This window comes from Hoplias malabaricus, chromosome X2, assembly GCF_029633855.1.
Source record: "Hoplias malabaricus isolate fHopMal1 chromosome X2, fHopMal1.hap1, whole genome shotgun sequence".
In the NCBI taxonomy this organism is placed as follows: Eukaryota; Metazoa; Chordata; class Actinopteri; order Characiformes; family Erythrinidae; genus Hoplias; species Hoplias malabaricus.
In genome coordinates, this window is record NC_089819.1 from 21,784,401 (window position 1) to 21,807,083 (window position 22,683).

The 22,683-nt window shown below is 41.7% G+C and overlaps 1 protein-coding gene across 1 annotated transcript in view; it reads left to right on the plus strand.

Annotated features, from left to right (window-relative positions):
* Window positions 1–21,044, plus strand: part of LOC136676624 (death-associated protein kinase 1-like) — a 75,551-nt gene extending 54,507 nt beyond the window's left edge. The window contains 10 exon segments of the mRNA XM_066653732.1: window positions 1,815–1,913; window positions 6,556–6,633; window positions 7,263–7,479; window positions 10,303–10,488; window positions 11,174–11,371; window positions 13,553–13,691; window positions 14,543–14,663; window positions 15,952–16,140; window positions 16,994–18,182; window positions 18,185–21,044. Coding sequence (XP_066509829.1) covers window positions 1,815–1,913; window positions 6,556–6,633; window positions 7,263–7,479; window positions 10,303–10,488; window positions 11,174–11,371; window positions 13,553–13,691; window positions 14,543–14,663; window positions 15,952–16,140; window positions 16,994–18,182; window positions 18,185–18,261 — 2,493 coding nt within the window. The 3' untranslated portion in view covers window positions 18,262–21,044.
* The last annotated feature ends 1,639 nt before the right edge of the window (window positions 21,045–22,683 follow it).

Consider the following 22,683-nt stretch of genomic DNA (forward strand, 5'->3'; position numbering starts at 1 on the left):
TAGTTTTTGTTTTTGTTTTTTTGTGAGAAGAATGTCACGTTTTAACCATTAATGTAATTTCATTTGAGATACTGAGATAAGGTGGGCTCTAAATAGCCCTATTTGGTCACATGCAAGTATTTTTTACTGGAATGATTGCATGTGAACTAATTCATTCATTCATTCATTCATTATCTGTGAGTGCTTCTCCAGTTCAGGGTCGCGGTGGGTCCAGAGCCTACCTGGAATCATTGGGCACAAGGCGGGAATACACCCTGGAGGGGGCACCAGTCCTTCACAGGGCAACACAGACACACACACATTCACTCATACACTCACACCTACGGACACGTTTAAGTCACCAATTCACCTACCAACGTGTGTTTTTGGACTGTGGGAGGAAACCCACGCAGACACAGGGAGAACACACCAACTCCTCACATACAGTCACCCGGAGGAAACCCACAGAGACACAGAGAGAACACACCAACTCCTCACAGACAGTCACCCGGAGAAAACCCACGCAGACACAGGGAGAACACACCAACTTCTCACAGACTGTCACCCGCAGCGGGAATCAAACCCACAACCTCCAGGTCCCTGGAGCTGTGTGACTGCGACACTAACCTGCTGCACCACCGTGCCGCCCTCTAATCCATTTAGTTTGTTTTTATTATAATATGTGAGATATAATTCATCAGCGCTAACTAGTGTTTCTAATTGTTGACTACACTTTTTGCCTGCGTTGCTTTGTTTTTAAGGTGTAATGAAACAGTTGAAGCAAGAATTAATCTTCCTCTTCTCCACATTTTAACTTTCTTTTGACCAAATTCTTTGTCCTTGTTAGCTAGAGAATGCCCTCCTCTCATTTGCAGCAGTTTTATAATTTAAACATTAATTTAAGGCCATTAGCTGGACTGTGCTGACTTGTTGGGTGAATGTACTTTCTGTTCTATTGCTATGTGCCGCAAGCTCATTGAAGCTGGCACCTCCATTAGCCAGCAGGCAGAAGATGGATGCTGGCTCTCACTCAGAGTGTAACAGGCTGAGAGGAACAAACCATTATTAATGCCGGGATGCACTGTCCCGTCAGCGCTCCTTCTGAGCCGTCATTCTTCATTTCCACTCCAGCTGTCGATTTGAAAGTTCAGGAATGTGAATTTTTATCCTTGGCATTATTGTCTTTCGAGAGCTGTTATTAATGATGTCTGGAAAACTGTAAATTTGGAATCCGTTTTTGTCGTGAAGTTGGGATTTAAGTTAACATAATGATGTGAATAGATATCTGTTCTTTGTAAGTATCTTAGGCAATAACCCTAACCCTAGGCAAGATTTAAATCTCTCTATCTATTAAGTAATGGTTTTTCCTAGAAAAAGCCAGATTTATTTAAAGAACTGATAGTTTGAAGATAATCTGCATTGATAAGGGCTGGCTTATTTAGCCGATCTGTGAAGAATTATTTTGATTGTAGCCTAAACAATGATTTAAATAAAGTGGACTGGTTTTCTTAACTTGTGTAACTCATTAATTTGACATGCTAATTTATTTGGATAGTATTTCAAATATGAAAGTTTAGCTACAAATACTTTCTGCTCTCTTAAAAAAGAGGTTTGGAAGTGGTTAAGGTCACCTCCTTACTGACAAAAACTGTTAGTGCCCAGGTAACTAGATTTAAATCTATCATTAGAATACGCAGTGAACCTTAGCCAAGTACACAATTAAGTTTCTATTTATTATTATTATTAAAATATACTTTAATGAGAGATTAAATATTTGCAGTTGATCTGTGGTGGACCGTGTAAATAAAATGTTCTCGTTTTGTCTTCTTTTTCAGTTTGGAAGGACACCTCTCCACATAGCTGCGAGTCACGGTGGTCTGGAGGTTGTGCGCTACCTCTGCGTAGCTGGAGCCAACACAGAGGCCATCACTAACGTGAGTTACTGGACAAGCTCATCAGTTATTTAAATACATTTTAGATGTTTTCTGTCACTATCAGTAAAGTCCTGGTGAGATGTATCCTTACTTACCTGCACTAAAATCTCTGTCTCTCAGCCTTGAACCAAATATAGAAGTGGTATTACACCAGTATATTAGCGGCTGCAATTCTCTATCAGAGTCATTATATTAATAATATTACTTATTACTTTCCTGAGGGCAAAGCCTCTGTGGTGCACTTTCAAATCACGAATAATGTTAGAGATTTTAGAAGGCAATTTTCTTTCCCAGAGAACAATGGCGAGGTTGAATATACGGCTCTAGAGAGTTGGAAGAGAGACCCTACTCACTCTTAACTGATATTTTAAGGGTTTCTTGTAGTATTAATACCACACATTCAATTCCCGCCTTCAATTGCTTTCATTTATCACATGCGCTGACTCAAATAGATGTTCCAGTAATTTACGCCGGCTATTACCTGAAATCCAGTCCTTATAGAAGCTTAGGAAATAGTAGTAAGTCAAAGGAAAACTCATTCCTTCATGTGAAATTGAGTATAGAGTTTCTTTATATAATTTACTTATAAAGGATTTCTGAAAGCAGTTCCTGTTCTCAAGCACTGACAGTTCTCTACCAAGTGCCAGCTAGGAAGAGGAATTACATCTGCAGCTACAAATGAGCATGAAATCAATACAGGTCAAGGTGGTTGCATCTTATGACTGCCTGCTTGCAATCTTGTAAAGGAGTGTGTGTTGTGTGTGTAAGCCTGTGTCTGGGGTGTAGGTGTGATGCTGAAACTGTGCTGTGCTCTCAGATCTGTGCACCTGCTGTGTTTGTGTAGCAGAAAGAGAAGCGCTTAAAACCAGAGCTCTGTGATATATTTTTCACTGATAAAACAAGTTTTATTAATGTTGTGTGATGAAGTTATTAGTTAGTTATTAGAAGAATTAGTTGATAAGGCAAGGTTTTTGGTGTCCAAATGCTGCCTTGCTGGAGCTACAAGGCTAACATACACTGAAATGCAGTCCTCCTTGAGACCATGTTTCACATAAAGGCAATGTCTTTTAGGTGGAACGGTGTTTGAAGGGAAAAACTGTTGTTTGTACATGTCTGAAGTTTAACTTCTCTGTAAGTGTTTACTCACTGTTTGTTTAGTTTTGTAGAACTTTCCGTCTGTGTTTACTTTCAAGCAGTTTGCAGTCTCCTCAATTTAGCATCAGTCCCATCTTAAAGGCTAAGCAGCAGTGATATGAAAGTGTCAAAGAAATAAATACAGTGGAATTTGAACTTTTGTTTATTGATTGTCAGAAAACATGATATCTCTCCCTAATTCAAGGAATAAGGTTTAAAAGACCGTTATCACTCCCCCCCCCCAAAAGGTGTTGGGCAACTCTAATAGGCGTCTTGCCTGTGACGTAGATGGTGGACAACAACTCTAGAAGCTGCACTTGATTTAATGCAAAATGACGAAAAGGTGTGTTGTTTTTGGCTGCAATCATTCAATGTACAGTGGGACATCTGTGCACAAAAGGCCCAAAGATCCCAAAATATCCAGAAAAAAATGGACTAAATTTGTCAACTTTAAACGGGCACTTTGGAAAGGACCATCCGCTCACTCCGTTATCTGTAGCTCATTTCACTGGCGCTTTTCCAACAATATGGGCATGTATGGACACCAACGAAAGGTGTTCAAGAGCCTCTGTAACACGGAGGTAAACAGGGTAAGGACACTCACTTCGCCTGTTTTAGTTGGTGTTAGTTAACGTTAGCTTGACTTGCTAAACTCGGTGGCTCAGATTATACTCGGCTACGTAGCTGCATTACGGAGGTTTATAGTGTCGGATGAATTCGAGTTCGACTTCGATCACATTTACAAGAATAACGGTACCTCTAAATTTGAGTTTAGCATATTGCTAGGCTATTGTCATGAATAATGTTGGTTATTTATCTAGCTAGATACTGTCATAACAGTCAGTCATAACGGTGTTTTACCGCGCCGTTGTTCAGCTGTTGTCCACCAGTGACGTCACGGTTGCGTTCAAGAATTTCCGTAGCGAGCTCAGGTTTTTCCGTCAATTTAATAAAATTGTCAGTTTTAAAGCAAATTAAGCTGCTATTTTCATTTTAATTCATACTTATATCTGTCAGTAACTAAAATAATGTGAAATATTCATGGAGGTCCATTAAGTGGTGCTTAGCCTTTAAGTAATCAGAAACAGCAAAAATAAGTCAATATTACCCAACTGTGGAGCAGAAATAAAGCAATATCCTCATCTACTTTCATGATTTTTCAAGTTTGTAGGTCTCGCCGCCCTCTAAACAGAGTGATAGAAAGCCTACACACTTCAAAATTATTGTTCTACAAGCGTTCCTTGGTAATGAAAATGGTTCTGTATAGAACCTTGAACACTTGAAGAACCTTTTGCTTGATTAAAGGCTTCTTTGCATCTTTTCATGATGCAAAGAATCCTTTAATCATTTTATACAGCTCTGTACGCCTCAGCAAACCTTTACATGGCTATTATAACAAGTAACAATAGAGGAACCATTTTTGGTGCCGTACATAGCACTTTCTCCACCAGGGAACCTACAAGTATCAGTTGCAGAATTTTCAAATCCGTTAGACCCTAGTTCTGAAAGCCTTGAACAATAACAAAGCCTTGGCCAGTGTGTTTCTGTTTAATTACAGTGTGGTCATCTATGGCTCGTACTCTCTGCAGATTCACACTCAGCACAGATGAAGGACGACGAACCCTTACAAATCCTTCAGCTCTCTCTCTACAGCAGTGTCCCCAATCAATAACCCTCACTACATTCACTCCCGCTCTGCTAACCTCCCAGGACAAACTGCAGTCTGCTCATGTGCTTTCCATCTAAAGAATTGGATAATATAATAGCAAGGGTTTTGGTGTGTTCCATGCTGTGTTGCATGGTGTTAATATTATATGACGGCTGATGTACTATGCATGTGTGTTTCAGGACACACTGGGGTTTGGTTCAATAATTTATTTTCTGTGGCAGTCTTATGGCCACTGTTCAAGCCCTGGTTACTATGTGTCACAGAATGATGGAAGCACTGAATTTTTACTACCCTGAAAGTGTGTCACTCTGGAACACTAGGAGGTCTTGAGTTATTGCATACTATTTAAATGCAGTTATTTAAGTGTATTGTTAATTACATTTTGTATTGAATGCACTGAATTCTTTTTGAATTATTTATATTCAATTTTACATTTTAGAACTGGTCTTTATAGCAGGGCTACAAATGGTCTTTGGTGTGCTTTGTGTAACTGTGTTCTTATTCAATAAAAAGAGCTGCAGCATCGATGTTTCAGAAGAACACCTTGATACAAGGAGTGTCCCAAAATACTTTCCTCAACCTTGAGTTGTTTATGCTCTCTCAGTCTAGTGGAAGCTTCTAGAACTCCCTACACAAAGACAGATGTGTCCCAGAAAGACAAAGTAGAAGGCAAAGGAAATTCAAACACATGGAAACGGTGGGGGAAGCCCAGAATGAAGGCTGAAGGAGTGAGAATGGGTTAATGGGATTTACTAAATATGTGGTCACATTAGAAAGCACTTCTGGTGGCAGGAGAGCTTTTGGTTTAATCAAGCATGCATTACCTGAGTGAAAGCGATAAAGAGACAGCACATCCTACTTGATTTAAAATCATCTTTGCCAATAAAACAGAACATGATCTGTATTGTTTTGTTAGTGTGTACTGTATTGTTTGCACATATCTGGACTCTTTTGAGAAAGTGTGTGTAGAGTAACCTCCATATTCAGATTTAGGGTGCATGATTTGTCCTGTTTAGCTCTGAGCACAGAGACCACAGCTGTTTCCTTCAGCGTGTTTAGCAAATAAGCTTGTGGTCCCAGGTGTTGGCTGAAGGGGTAGGAGGGTAGTTTTTTTTTTCTCTTCCCAAGCCCCTGAGGTTTTTGTTTGCGAGTGTGTGTCTGTGTGTGTTTATGCTTCTGTGTTAATCCACGCATGTGTGTATACTGTTTGGCTGACACACACCCACTTTTAATGCTGGCTGCCTTCACTCACACAAACCCCAGGCTTTCCAACTCGTACTTTATTAACATTAAATCAAATGTTATAGAGATGACAGTTACTTACAGCATCTTTATTACAAAAGAATAGACAAACCCCTAAATGTTATATAATGCAGGTTTAAAGCCTGTGTGGATTGTTACACACACAGTGCATGTCCACATTAGCTGTGAACATGCTGCATATATTTATATAATAATGTAGTATATATAATATATAGTAACGAAATGTATGCAGTACATATGAATATAAAGCATGTATACCTCCCTGTAGACCCTCCTTGTTTGTGCATTATAAGAACAAATGCATTACATTGAATTGTGTGAATCGTGATACTCCTGTGTCCTGTAGCTCAGCTCATCGGCTCAACTATAAAGCAATAACTGCTCTCTTTTTTCCTCCCTCTGATAGTTTCCTCAGAGTTCTATCAGCATGTGATGGAGTAGTAATTCAGAGCAGATTGAGCAGGCATCGCCCTGTGATAGAACTCTAGTTACCCTGTGCTGCTCATCTGTCTGGCCCTCTACACTTTGCTGCAGTTAATCTATCTTTGTCATTCTTGTTCTGTTTTTTTTTTCTAGGATGGAAAGACAGCAGAGGATCTGGCTAATGCTGAGCAGCAAGAACATATTGCACTGTTGTTGGTCAAACTGAAAAAGGTATGTCATACATCTTTGTTGTGAATGCAATTAAAAACACCTTAATGCTATACTCACTCAAGTTTTTAATGAAGAATAAACACCTTTATTGATCCACTTAGGGGAATTGCTTCTATGCATTTGACCCATCTGTGGTAGTGAACACACAAACACACACTAGTGAGCATAAACTGTAGGGCTAGTGAACACACACACACAACCGAAGGGCACTTCAGCCGTGAGTAAACTTTTTCTTTGCCTGTAGCGGGAATTAAACCAGTGACCCTCCAGCTTCAAGCTCTCTTCTCTAACATCAAGGACACATTTTAGTATTTTGATAAATCAACATTTAATAATCCTCTAAAAGTAAATAAAGTTTGTTTAAAATATTGTAGGCCTGTTTCAGGTTGTAGAATAAAATCAAATGATACGCTTAGGCGATTTTTGGAAGCCAGTTTACTTATTAGAGGCATCCCCAGAGCTGCACACTAATGAATAGCCACTGAGGTGCACGTGTCATTTTTGCTCCTTTTCCCCATATCTGTTCTCACCAATACCCCTTGGCTCCTTGCCATTTCTTCATATTATTGCTTTTTCCACACATGCTTGGCTTCCGTTCATTTGCATACTGTCTCTGATTGACCCTTAAGGACAACCACAAGGGTGGCTACATCCAGCAGCTGCGGCCCACTCAGACACCTCAGCCGCGCATCAAGCTTAAGCTATTTGGCCACTCTGGGGCAGGGAAAAGTACTCTGCTGGAGTCTCTGAAGTGTGGGATTTTGAGGAGTTTCTTCAGGCGCAGGAGGCCAAGACTTACCAACCCAGTCAGACACCCAGCCTCTCCGGCCACCTCCAAACCTGCAGGTAACTGGTCACCGGATACTGGGTGGAGTAGTATTTGCTTTGCGTTGTGGAGATTATAGCACATTCAGTCAGAGTTAGTAAAGCATAATGAAGAACATCTGCTCTCCACACGGCAGATCTAAGGTCCAAATACACGTTCCTATTAACAATTTTATTAATGTTGATTCATTCATTCATTCATTATCTGTAAGCACTTATCCAGTTCAGGGTCTCGGTGGGTCCAGAGCCTACCTGGAATCATTGAGCATAAGGCGGAAATACACCCTGGAGGGGGTGCCAGTCCTTCACAGGGCGACACACACACATTCACTCACACACTCACACCTATGGACACTTTTGAGTCGCCAATCCACCTACCAACGTGTGTTTTTTGGACTGTGGGAGGAAACCGGAGCACCCGGAGGAAACCCACGCGGACACAGGGAGAACACACCAACTCCTCACAGTCACCCGGAGGAAACCCACACAGACACAGGGAGAACACACCACACTCCTCACAGACAGTCACCCGGAGGAAACCCACGCAGACACGGGGAGAACACACCAACTCCTCACAGACAGTCACCCGGAGCGGGAATCGAACCCACAACCTTCAGGTCCCTGGAGCTGTGTGACTGCGACACTAACCTGCTGCACCACCGTGCCGCCTTTTATTAATGTATTTATTTTAATTTTATTTATTTATTTATATGAAATTATATAAATGCACATAGCATACTTAAATAATAATAACCTGTTCTGTTCTGCAATTTACCCTGTAGACAACCACCTTTATCATATTTTGTTTAGGCTAATCACATTGAGTCTGACTGATGCATGATTTGTATTAAGCAAATGAGCCCAAATATAGCAACCAGCTGCTACCTTTTCCTCAGTTTCCTTGTATTATTCAAAAGATTGAAACATTTTGCATGGCTTTATAAATTTGTTTATACCGGCCTTACATTAAAAACAGGTAATTAGAATAATTCAATGTATCTTTTATATTGGTCTTAAATACAGTGCTTTAGAATGTAATGTGTTATAGGAAGGTAATAGTGATGAGATGAAGTGAATATTAACAAAACTGGTCCTTTTATGTAATTGAGCTTGGGACCAGTACGAGGAAGTTTACTCCAGATCTAAAACTGTGAGAGCTGAAGTTCATTAGTGATAGTCCAGTAAACAGCGTTTTACTCCATATGCAGAACAGCAGGTGGAAGGGTTTGGGTCATTGATTGTATCTTGCCGGGAGGGGTCCATTTACACTTGTATAATATCCACATTTAATCCGAATACTCAAAACACATGAAACATGAATCAGGTGTAAATGCAGTCTTAGATGTGGCCACTGCCATTAATATGAGATGTGAACTACGCCAAGGTAAGAACTGACTCAGGAGACAAACATTTCAGTACTGTGTTGACAAAAGAAGGCAAAAAGAAACAATATTGACACAGTGTGTAATGTAATAGCTCTGTGGCTGCAGCGTACTATACCTCCCCCAATGAGGAGAACTGATTATAATCAGGAAGCATTATTAAAGTACAGCAATAATTCTCTATTTCCAGTCCCAGAGGAACCGTTTTGTTTAGCTTTTTTCCCCCACTCTTCTAACCTGTCAATAAGAATCAATGGAAAAACATTTGAATGAAACTAGATATCCGAGCAGAGAAGCCAATCAACTGTGCAGTGAAGGGACGAATGAAGGACTGCTTTACACAGTAGGAAAGGAACAATCAAGTCTGAAATCTTATTTACATTGTCTAATTTAGTACCATAAAATGTACTATGACGATATAGTTTGTATAAAAGCAAACTTCTGGCCATATTCCTGTCTTAAAACCTACAACTCTGCTTTGCCTGAAGCATTTCTTTAATATTTCTTAATAACTCATTTGGACATTGTTCATTCTTTGCATTTCCCTTCACAAGAGAATCACATCACATCCAGTGTTTAAAGGAATTGAAACTTGAAAGAAGAGAAGCAGAGTTCTATGGAAGGTGTCAAGCATGCTAGACATATTCAGCACAGCGTGACTAACGCATTCTCCAAATCCACACACCAGGCGTGAGAACGAAAAAAAATGCCTTTCTTCAGGCAACAGTGAGTGTCCCTGACTCCGAAAGAACCACCAGCACTTTTACTGGTCCAAATGTTCCTTTCTTTTACGTACGGGTTCTGTGTCATTTTCCAGACGTACAGTAACGGCCTTTCTTCTGTAATGGATCAGGGCTGAGTGTTTGTGTTTATAAATTAAAATAAGATTGTCTTTTGTGATGTGATACGTAAGTTAAAGACTCTTCGCGAGGGGAGTTTCGCTGATCACTTCTGTAATCACATCTGTGTTACCGTTTGTGAAGTTTTCTCTTTGTGTTTTAGTGTCATAGAATTGACTGTGGGGTGTAAGATGATTAATCTAGAACCAGGTGGTGCTTTTCATATAAAAAAAGATTGCGATTTTATTTTATGTTGAACTACGAAAGTTCGTACGCACTGACGGTATTCTCCGAAGTTATTGGAACGTATGTCACTACAGCAGTTTGCATGCATCTATTGAATCAGGTCACTCTAAGCACAATTTATATGGACTTCTAAGTTCCGCAGTTTTTTTGCTCTGGCACTTAGCGCCCCCTTCTGATTATAACTGGTTACTGCATAAATTCCTCAGTGACTGTGACACATCATTTGGAGTCTTATTCTTTTAATGTTTGAACAGGATAAGAAGGTTTTCCTCATGTTTGTCAGAGGATTAAAGATATTCAATGAATTGGAAAGTATTAATAATCACAACCGGTGTGTGTGTGTGTGTGTGTGTGTGTGTGTGTGCGCGTGTGCACAGTCTCTGTGAGTATCTCTAATCTGTATCCAGGCTGTGAGAATGTGAGCGTGAGGAGCCGCAGCATGATGTTTGAGCCCAGTCTGACTAAAGGAGTGCTGGAGGTCTTCACTCCTGTCCACAATGCACTGTCCACAACAGATGACACTGCCACAAAGGCCATCGACATCCAGATAGCTAACGTCAATGGTAAGAAATTTCTATTAAAATAATAGAATAGTAATCTATTTTACACTGTGTTCCTCAGTCCCAAATGTAGCCACTCTCAAACCCTGTCTGTATTGGTCAGTTTTATACACACAGCTAGTATAATCTACATAGAAAAGTTTTGGAGTAGCTGCACAACCAAAAGTCACCATTCCCAGTATCAGACATCAGCTGAGTGATTTTAAAACCCAGCGTTGGTTGTGGAGTATTCTTAAACCACCTGAAAAATATTGATTTTGATCCCAAATAGTGATATTTATCTGGGTTCTGACACTGAACGAAGGAATGTTTAGACATTTGTGTTCATCTGGATGCTTGTATCTTATCTTTTCATCTTTAAAATCTCGTTTATAGCGGGGGGAAATTATGTTTGAGTCATGAATAATTTGTTTTGTTTTGTTTGAGATTGGAAACCTTATGAAATATTTTAAATGCTGTCAATAATTTAGAAAACATAATCTGAGTTTAGTGACGGCCAAGACTTTAAAATATTAATTGGTGTTTATTTAATTATGTGGAGGTTTTTTCATTATTTATGTGTCATGACTGAGTGATGGAGCTGTGATATGGTTTCCCAGCTGTGGGGGTTTTGAAGTAGACAATAATTGAATGGGATATTGAGAGCTTGTTTAAAAAAATTGAGAACTGAATGATTTGTGTGTCCTAGGTGTGGGGGATTTCAGTGTGTGGGAATTTTCCGGTAACCCAGTGTATCACTGCACTTATGACTACTTTGTGGCCAATGACAGCACAGCCATCCACCTTGTTCTGTTCAGCTTAGAGGAACCGTATGAGACTCAGCTCGGCCATGTCACCTTCTGGCTTAACTGCCTCAAAGCCCTCACACCTCCTGAAGACAACATCGGTGAGTGTGTGTGTCTGTGCAGTCTCCAGTGACGTCACTGATGGACCCCTTTTATGACTTGTTTTTACACCTTCATGTAAATGTAATTGCATAATTACTTAATTTATATATAGTGATACTATGGTTATCAAATTTGCCTCGTTAAATAATAAACTTTAATGCGATTTTACTTATTTGACACATCAAGCTACAAAAGACTGTGCTAGTTGTTATTCACACATTTCATTCTCAGTTTTTAGTCTGCGTCTTTAAATGCGTTAAATCCTCATTTTCATGATATGCCTCTTTATCTTGTAACAAAAACTGTTTTGTTTATTTACTGCATTTGACTTAATTGAGTCGACTGTTTTGTGACCTCTGTTGGATCACTGAAGGACACAGTGCGGCGTGTGATTAGATGTGTAGCAGGCATTCTTAATGTGCTCAGAGAATCTGAAAGAACTCGGCCTAAAGGCAAGTGTTGTATCCTGTCATGATTAAGTGCCATTGTATGTTTTCAAAGTACAGTGGTACCTTTAGTGCAGGATCTAAGTAACACAATACAAACATACCTTCATAAACGGTGGGGGGAAAAAAAAGATAAGCTACCTACTGTTTGCTGACGGCTGCTTCTCAAACAGATAAAATATTTAATTGAAACCAAACCTCAGAAAAATTGCTTCTGAGCAGCAAATGATCAGAATAAGATCAAATCAGCAGTCAGTCTGTCATGGTTTTAAAAGCATGGGCTACTTGCATTTTACTGAAACAAACATCCAATCTCCATAGCATTGAGTGAACTAACGCTGCTTCCACAACTTTTTGTTTTGTAGCTGTGATATTTTGTTATTTGATTTTGTTGCTTTCATACTGCGTTTGTTAAAGTGAACCAAATTATACACACGTTTGTTACGCAGATATTTTTCAAAGGGACGAGTGCCTAAGTACTTTCATTTTTGCTAATATCTGAGGGAAATATTTTACTTTATTAAAAAGAAATATGGGGCGGCACGGTGGTGCAGTCTCACAGCTCCAGGGACCTGGAGGTTGTGGGTTCGAGTCCCGCTCCGGGTGACTCTCTGTGAGGAGTGTGCTGTGTTTTCCCTGTGTCTGGGTGAGTTTCCTCCGGGTGACTCTCTGTGAGGAGTGTGGTGTGTTCTCCCTGTGTCTGCGTGGGTTTCCTCCGGGTGACTATCTGTGAGGAGTGTGGTGTGTTCTCCCTGTGTCTGCGTGGGTTTCCTCCGGGTGACTGTCTGTGAGGAGTGTTGTGTGTTCTCCCTGTGTCTGCGTGGGTTTCCTCCGGGTGACTATCTGTGAGGAGTGTGGTGTGTTCTCCCTGTGTCTGCGTGGGTTTCCTCCGGGTGACTGTCTGTGAGGAGTGTGGTGTGTTTTCCCTGCGTGGGTTTCCTCCGGGTGACTGTCTGTAGGTGTGAGTGTGTGTGTGTCTGTGTTGCGCTGTGAAGGACTGGCGCCCCCTCCAGGGTGTATTCCTGCCTTGTGCCCATTGATTACAGGTAGGCTCTGGACCCACCGCGACCCTGAACTGGATAAGCGCTTACAGATAATGAATGAATGAAAAATAAATGTATCACAATCAAATCTAGGATAATAAACCACATTGATCAATGATGAACTGTTTGTTGTGGACTTAAATTTAAATACACTTAATACTTAAAGTGTATTGCTTTTCCACTTTCCTCATTTAGTGCAGACACAAGACCAAATGAATAGTCCACTCCTGTCTAAATGGAGTAAACTACAATAAAAACTGTTAATCCACACCAAACAAGGCAGATCTGAAGTTCTCTCAGAAGCATAAGTCATCATAATAAAAATGTATTTACCTTTAAATTATTGGTAAAATATAAATCAAACGAGAACCTCTTTACACTACATTAAATATACTAATGTGTGTGTGTGTGTCTCTGAAATGTTCTTTTAATGAACTTCTTTTTGCGTTCTGTTGATTGATGGGACGAGACTGTGCTGTAGAAGCAGAACTATTCCTCATCATGCTGTGGAATTGGAAACAGTCAAAAAAATGAAAAACCTTCAGTTACAGACGTTTCCTTAGTTCTGGCTCAGTAATCCGCCAGACATTGTGGTGAATGCTTCCCATTAATTGGACAGTAAGGAAGAGCACGTACATGTGGAAAGTGGTGTAATTAAAGACTGTGATTTGTTACTGTTCTGTGTTGGCAGCGTTTGGGGGGAAGATAAGGAATCCTCTTCATGTGGTGCTGGTGGCCACTCACGCTGACATAGCGAACCTACAGCGTTCCTTTGGAGGGGAGTTCAGCTACGACAAAGAGAGATGTCTGCTGAAGGAAGTCCGCAACAGGTGAACCTTTAGTAACTGATCTGTGTTTAGGGCTTAAGTGTTGAACTAAATTGCTGTGTCAGTGTTGTATTTGGAGATTATTTTTAGTCCTTCCTTAAGTTATATATTTTTCAAAAGATATTTCTCAGGTGATTATTTGCAGATAATATTTTCTAGTCTCGTGTCTGAAAAGCCATTAATTAGAAATACAAGACCCGAACAAGAACTGTTTGCACTAGAACACCAGAACCGCATGTCAGATTTGAGTGAGATTAATTAAAATAATGCTTTAAAGGAACTCTCCTGAAAATAGTAATATTAGAGAGTATGTTTTGTTGGGGATACTTTAATAAACACTGAATCATTTCAGATGAATACTGCCATTTTGACTGGAAATTTGAAATAATTAAATATCTAGGGTGGTGGTGCAGCAGGTTAGTGTCGCAGTCACACAGCTCCAGGGACCTGGAGGTTGTGGGTTCGATTCCCGCTCCGGGTGACTGTCTGTGAGGAGCTGGTGTGTTCTCCCTGTGTCTGTGTGGGTTTCCTCCCACAGTCCAAAAACACACGTTGGTAGGTTGATTGACGACTCAAAAGTGTCCGTATGTGTGAGTGTGTGAGTGAATGTGTGTGTCTGTGTTGCCCTGTGAAGGACTGGCACCCCCTCCAGGGTGTATTCCTGCCTTGCACCCAATGATTCCAGGTAGGCTCTGCACCCACCATGACCCTGAACTGGATAAGCGCTTACAATGAATGAATAAATATCTATATTCATATTCTATTCCAATTGAATAGCTGTTTTTAGGTTATTTTATTAGGTTTTGTGTTCCTGGTTCGAAGGGAAGAGTAAAACCGAATGCATTTTCTGGCAGGTTTGGGAATGATTTGCAGATCGCTGAGAAGCTCTTCGTAATGGATGCAGGAGCCTCAAATTCCAAAGACATGAAGCTGCTAAGGAATCTGCTGTTAGAGCTGCGCAACACCATTGTCTCAGTAAGAGATTTCTGATCAGCCTTGGATGTGATTTAAAGGCCTTATGACTGAGCTTCTGTTGAGTGGCAGTTGCCAACGTGTTTGAACATGTCTGTAAAGCTCCTGCTGTTTCACACCCTAACGCTGTAGCATTTCCTGCTGAAGGCACAGATTGCTGGTGTCGTGAAGGGTTCTGAATACTTTATTATGTGTGTGTGGGCCTAAGCTGGCGGACTATCATCCGACATTTTAATCTGCATTATTTTCCCAATAAATAATACCATGATTCAGATTCTGTTACAGTTTACAATCAACATTTTCTCTCTACTGAAGTGTACTAGTGTCATTAGTATTTCCCCAGTACTGTCTTAAAATCAGTGTTGTAATTTTGTCCTGTGGTTCCTATTTTCCTATTCCTGCATTTTGAAGTAAATGTAGATATAGATATTGCATTAAAGCAAAGACATTTTAAAAATGCATTTGAAAAACAACCAAAGAGCAACACTGATATTTATTTAGTTAGTTATTTAACATTAATTTATACCATTTTTCTTTATCATCATTTAATTTTAAATAATATTTTTCCAAAGAGTTTCAAATCAGTGTTGCAAATATGAAGGGTTTGCGTGGTGTTTTGCACTGTGACTCAGTCTGAATCCACTCTTTAAAAACAAAGCCCTCTAGTGCTCTTCTCTTATACACACACACACACACACACACACACACACACACACACAAAGAGCAGAAGGACACAAAGCCTTCCCCACACACTCTCCATAATGAGACCCTCTCTCCTCCCACATCATTCTCTTTCTCTTCTCCTCCTACACATACCTGCAGCCTTCTCAGCCTAATCTACCGTCCTGATCCCGGTGACTCAACTCTACCTTCACTCTGTTATATTCTACCTTCTGTCTTACACTCTATTTAATATTGTACCTTCAAGCAAAAGTGCATCAGCTAAAATATAAAGGTGGAATAGACATGGGGTGCTTTTGCTATTTTTTTCAGTCTCACTCTCTCTCTCTGTCTCTCTCTCACTCACTCACTCACTCACTCTTTCTCTCTCACTCTCTATCTCTCACACACTCTCTCTGTCTCTCTCTCACTCACTCACTCACTCTCTCTGTCTCCCACTCACTCACTCACTCACTCTCTCTCTCTCACTCACTCACTCTCTCTCTCTCACTCTCTATCTCTCACACACTCTCTCTGTCTCTCTCTCACTCACTCACTCACTCTCTCTGTCTCTCTCTTACTCTCTTTCAATCTCTCTTTCACTCTCTCTCTCTCTCTCTCTCTCTCTCAGAGCTGTAGGCCCATGACCCACCTGGTAGAGAAGCTGTTGTCCACTTTGCCCCTGTGGCGTAAAGTGACTGGACCAAATCAGCTCATGTCATGGCAGCAGTTTGTGGCAGATGTTCAGGACCAGATCAACCCTCTGGTCAGTGAGGAGGATCTGCGAGAAGTAGCCTTACAGTTGCACAGCATGGGAGAGGTATGTGTTTATGCGAGTTTTGCGGTATTGTATTAATACATGAGTGGCCCTTTAATTAAAAACACTTTCACAGCATCTGTCATTGTGATTTGTAAACCACTTTATAAGTCTGCAATTACTGACTTCATCCCATAAGTTGCTGTAAGTAACCTGGTGGGAACCTGGGGAATACGGCTCAGTGGAGCTTACTTCCAAATCTAATCTAAGAAAAACCCAATTAATCAAAGCATTATTTAAGGCTGTGATTAACAGATATATATAATATGTATTAGAGCTAGCGCTGGGCAATATTAAGGTTCTTCTCTTTTTAAAAACTTTGGATCTCACTTCAGTTGTGCATCCATATTAAGCAGTATGTATTTCTACAAACACGCATCATTTATATGCATTTGGGTTTAGCGTAATGGATGATATGTGGGTGGAATTAGTTTAATAGCTATCCTTCTATTCTTCCAATTACACCTCCCACACTGTGTTAGCGGTGTTACAACAACAGAGCTGCCGGAAGAACGCCAGAGCGTTAGTCATCTGGCTTATTATGTAAAAAATTTATTACACTGTCATCTGAAGGGCATTTTCTAAAATGTATTATTTTCAACCACTGTTTTTATTGTGAAGTGTCACAGAAAATGATAACTATTCTGTCCACTAGATGGCAGTATAATATCACTGATTTGTGGTTTGTGCACGTGGAAACGGTTGTAGTTTTCCATTAGAAGGCTTTATTAGTTCCTGTGAAAGTATGAAACCGAACACAGTTCCTGGAAGAAATCTAGAGACATTCTGAGGAAATACTTACTCATAATGACGTGAGTATTTTTAAAATTGCTCCCTTTCTGTCCTTTGCCTTTAGATCAACATCATGCAGAGTGAAACTGTGCAGGACGTGGTCCTCTTAGACCCCCGCTGGCTCTGTTCCAATGTTCTTGGCAAGCTCCTCTCTATTGAAACCCCCAAAGCCATTCACCACTACAGGGGGCGCTACCGCCAGGAGGAGCTGCAAACTCTGGTCTCTGAGGGAGATGTAGATGAGCTTCTCCAGATCCTGGACGCTATGGACGTTTGCGCGCGGGACCTGGCGAACCCAGGCATGGTAGATGTCCCTGCTCTAATCCGCACAGGGGGACTGCAGCGTTCCTGGACAGACGAAGAAGACGAAGAGGTGCAGGACATCCTGCTGTATGGTGGAGTCCGAATAGTCCCGGCTGAGCACTTGACCCCGTTCCCTTGTGGCTTGTTCCACAAGCTCCAGGTGAATCTGTGTCGCTGGAGCAGGCAGCAGAGGCCTGAGGCCGAGGCAGAGGATGTGAGGCTGTGGAGCGCCGGAGCTCGGGTGGGCCTCGGTGGGGCTGATGCTTTGGTACTACTGGTTAATCATGGACAGGGGATAGAGGTACAGATTCGAGGGCCCGAGTCTGAACGTAGCCGATGCTACGCTTTGCTGGACACGTTGTGTGGCATGACGGAGGCGTTGTTAGCCGCTACGCTCCCAGGTCTTCTGACAGCCCGCCATTACTTAAGCCCTCAACAACTGAGAGAACACCATGGCCCTATCATGCTCTACCAGCCCCGAGACTTTTTCAGAGCTCAGGCACGTGGTGAGAATGCATTAGCTAACACCATGGGCGGCTATCGTGAAAGCTTTAGCAGCATTGTGACACTAGGATGCACCCACGTGTATAAAAGGGGCAGCCTCGGGGGGGACGTCCCTGTGGCTGAAGTCGGACACCTGGCTCGGAGGAAGCTCTGCCGAATGCTGGACCCTCCTGACGCTCTTGGTAAGGACTGGTGTCTGCTAGCAATGAACCTTGGGCTTAGTGAGCTAGCTGCTAAATACAGCACAGGCACCAATGGAACTCCTCCTGCAAACCCCTTCTTGGTCCCAAGCCCCACTGCAGCACTGCTTCAGGAGTGGAGCCAGCGGTCAGACTCTACTGTAGGTGTTCTAGTGGCTAAGCTGCGAGAACTTGGCCGCCGCGATGCCGCAGATTTCCTCCTAAAATCAGCGCCGGTGTTCAGGGTGAGCGTAGACAGTCTGGGCACTCCCCAGAACCCTACGGCCCAGTCTGCAACGGCGGAGGGACATCTTACAACTCCATCAGCTCCGTCATCTCGCGCTAGAGTGCCACCTACGTGCACGGAGGAACATGTGCAATTTAACCCGAGGAGTGTTGTTAACTCTTACGTTCCCCCAAGACTCGTGTCTGTGAAGTTGGATCATTTGTACACTTCAAATCTTCCTCCCCTGCTTTTTCTGAATGTTTCATTTCTCTGGGGGTCACCAGAGAAGGTGCCTACCTTTTTAAAGAGGACATTTGATCTCCAGTGTTTTGGTTAAAGTCTCATGACATCAACAAAAATAATGGAGTGTTTCTTAAGTTTGGATTCTTTTATACGTTCACAGACGGATAGTTCAGGGCTTGGCCACATTACTTGGAAAAACACAGGTAATGATTCAAGCAGTTGAGTGCCTTTTAAGATGGTGTGCCATTGTCAGTAAGCCATCTTGGACATGTCTGATGCCCCCTTATTAAATTTAAAACGTGTCATATGTCATTGCCCTTTAAATGGAGAAACCGTAGTATCCATTAGCTTTTAGTTTTATTTTAAATCATTAAAGAGGCTCCGTCTCAATTATTCATTCATTCATTATCTGTAACCCTTATCCAATTCAGGGTCACGGTGGGGTCAGGAGCCTACCTGGAATCATTGGGCGCAAGACCGGAAAACACCCTGGAGGGGGCGCCAGTCCTTCACAGGGCAACACACACACACACGGACACTTTTGAGTCACCAATCCACCGACCAACATGTGTTTTTGGACTGTGGGAGGAAACCGGAGCACCCGGAGGAAACCCACACGGACAACACACCACACTCCTCACAGACAGTCACCCGGAGGAAACCCACGCAGACACAGGGAGAACACACAAACTCCTCACAGACAGTCACCCGGATTGGGAATCGAACCCACAACCTCCAGGTCCCTGGAGCTGTGTGACTGGACACTAACCTGCTGCGCCACCGTGCTTCTTCTCAATTATAACCTTATTCCCTAATAACTACTCCAAGGTACTTTATAAAAGGCATGTCCCTACAGACAGGGTTTGAAATGACAGAGTAAAGCACACAAAAAGGTTGTATTCAGTGAAAAGGGCCAAAACTTTGTAACATTTTCTCTTTGCTTTAATTCAGGATTTGCTTTGACAATGTTAGCTTTTCAGTTCTTTTTATTGCAGATGTTAATTAAATACTGCTGTTGAGCTCCGGTAAACTGCACATGCGTTCCTTATTTAAGATAAAAAACGTAATGTTTCAGAGCAGAACTCCATTAATAATGTGATTCCATTTTTTTAAAGAAACAGCTTTGGCTGCTGTGTGTTTAGACGCATGATCTGAATATTGTTACAGTCTCCAGCTTTAATATATATTTCTGTTTCACACGTGTTAACACCGTCCATGAGCTGAGACGGGTTCATTTCAGTCGCTTGTCGTACGTTACTTGACTAGGAGACATTTTTGCTCTTACGTGGAACTTTTTACACCAAAACAATGGGAAGGTTTATGAAATGTGTTCATTTTTGTTTTTGCACTGAGGTCAAATTTAGAGTACGCTGAAATATTCAGTTATTATCATAAGAACAGTGCTTTATGTCTGTGGACTATAACAACACACTTGTGCTCTACAGAAGTGGATTATTTATGATTTTTTAGACTGAATGTATTACTTATGTCAGTCCACTGAGGTGAAAGTGTGGAACTGTGACCACATCAAACACTTCTCTTTTTTTCCTTTACCTTCATCTCTTTCTTTAACACTGTTTGTCTGATTATTTTTTGTTCTTCCTCATTGTGTCTGTGTCCTTTGTCTCTGTCTCTTATTCTCACTGCCCAAAGACGAAAGCGTATCTCTGTGTGTTGGTCTTTAGTTTACTGTATCATTGGAACACAGCAGCTGTCCTTCACTTAGTGTGGAAATGTCATAATGAATGGACCAATAGAAATGCTCCAAAATTAATTGCACTTCCTTTGAAAGTTACACAGGAGAAGACTTTTCCTTTTATGAAGTTACTCTTTTGGAGATACGTGTTTTTCTTTGGACAGTGACAACATTCGTTTTCTTTTTCTTTTTTTTTTATCCCCTCTGTCACCTTCCTGCTCTTTGTGTATTTCTCTCTCTCTCTTTCTCTTTCTCACTCCCTCTCTCTCTCTCTCTCTCTCTTCCCCCCCTCTCTCTCTCTTTGCCTCTCTCTCACTCTCTTTCTCTTTCGCTTGCTCTCTCTCTCTCTCTGCCTCTCTCGCTGTCTCTTTCTCTCTCCCTCTCTCTTTCGCTTGCTCTCTTTCACTCGCTCTCTCCCTCTCTCTTTTGCTCTCTCTCTCTTTCTCTCTCTCTCTCTCTCTCTCTCTCTTTTTCTCTCTCTCTTTTGCTTGCTCTCTTTCTCTCTCTCTCCCTCTCTCTCTCTCTCTCTCTCTCTCTCTCTCTCTCTCTCTCTCTCTCTTTCTCTCTCTCGGACACAAGGGATCTTTGAAAAATAACTATCAGTGAAGGCAGTGTATCCCCTCCGTCGCCAGCTAAAATTAAAGTATGAAAGGGAAAAGTGTATATTTATGTTCTCATTCCAGAAGGCACATTTTATATTGTGATTGAGTCTATGTATTATTCAGCTGTTTCTTTCTCTGTTTTCACATACTGAGGCTTGTGTTTCCCCCTGTGAAGACTCTAGTGGGCTTCTAAAGTGTGTGGGGGGGGGAGACCAGTCAGGTGTATTTAAGACTGTACAGTCATCTCTTTGCACAAGACTTTTTTTTTTCTTCTATTTATATTCTTAAAGCATGTCTCTGAATGCCATGTCCTTAATACTTCCTTTTAAAATGGTGTAGTACATTTTTATAATAAATTGTTTACCTGACAAACAGCTTGGACTGTGTCATTTGTACATTCATTCATTCATTATCTGTAACCCTGTTCAATTCAGGGTCACGGTGGGTCCAGAGCCTACCTGGAATCATTGGGCACAAGGCAGGAATACACCCTGGAGGAGGCGCCAGCCCTTCACAGGGCAATACAGAAACCCTCACACACACAGTCATTCACACTCAATTTTTTGGAGCTGCGTGGCTGCTACACTCCCTGCTGCGCCACTGTGTGCCGCCCCTCATTTGTATATTTTTCTTTAAAAATGTTATTTGTTTTTTTTTTAATCATTGGAGTTGTTCTGAGAGGTTAGTCTCTTCCCTCTCTGAGCAGCCTGGTCACAGATGTGTAGGTTGGTGTTTTGCTTTGTTATTTGTTACACATTGGTCACACACAAAGAAAAAACAAAACCTCTGCTTGGGATTCCAGGCGTTATTACTTCTGCCTCACTGCACCCACTGCTCCCAGACTAGCTCCTACTGAGGCCTAAACACAGACTAATGTGGGGTTATTGGGGGAAAAAGAACCTTTCATTACCAAAGAATAGCTGCTCAGGTCTTGAAATATGAACATATTCTTTACAAACATTATCAAAAAAAAAAAACCCTCTGACCCCTGCCTTAAATACTATGGTAATGTGAGTAAATGAACAGTCATGTGCTCTTCAGGTTTGGGGGCTGACATGTCTAGGCATGTCACGTCCTGCTGTGGAAGTGTCAATTGATTTCGAACTCCAGTTATCTCTGTACATTTGGTCTTTCCTCAGAACATGATTGTGTTCATCGTGACTCATTCTGACATTCTTAGAACAAACGTAGGGTGTTGCACAAAAACAAATCATAACCTCAGAAAAGACTTGTTATAAAATATCCTATCAATAATATTGGAAAAGAGGCCCTTTCTCACACAGAGCCCCTCTTGTTACCTGTGAGACTGGAGAGTGTATTAGTTACAGGTCACTTAAGATGGTTTAATATCTTCAAAAATTGCAGGAAAAAAATTTCATTTCCAGTTCTAATTGTGACTTTAAAATGAGCCAATCCTTATATTTATCGAATATATGTATCGAATTTTGGATTTTTTATTAATTTATTTGGGATGGCACAGTGGTGCAGCAGGTTAGTGTCGCAGTCACACAGCTCCAGGGACCTGGAGGTTGTGGGTTCAATTCCCGCTCCGGGTGACTGTCTGTGAGGAGTGTGGTGTGTTCTCCCTGTGTCTGCGTGGGTTTCCTCCGGGTGACTGTCTGTGAGGAGTTTTGTGTGTTCTTCCTGTGTCTGTGTGGGTTTCCTCCGGGTGACCGTCTGTGAGGAGTGTGGTGTGTTCTCCCTGTGTCTGCGTGGGTTTCTTTCGGGTGACTGTCTGTGAGGAGTGTGGTGTGTTCTCCCTGTGTCTGCGTGGGTTTCCTCCGGGTGACTGTCTGTGAGAAGTGTGGTGTGTTCTCCCTGTGTCTGCGTGGGTTTCCTCCGGGTGACTGTCTGTGAGAAGTGTGGTGTGTTCTCCCTGTGTCTGCGTGGGTTTCCTCCGGGTGACTGTCTGTGAGGAGTGTGGTGTGTTCTCCCTGTGTCTGCGTGGGTTTCCTTTGGGTGACTGTCTGTGAGGAGTGTGGTGTGCTCTCCCTGTGTCCG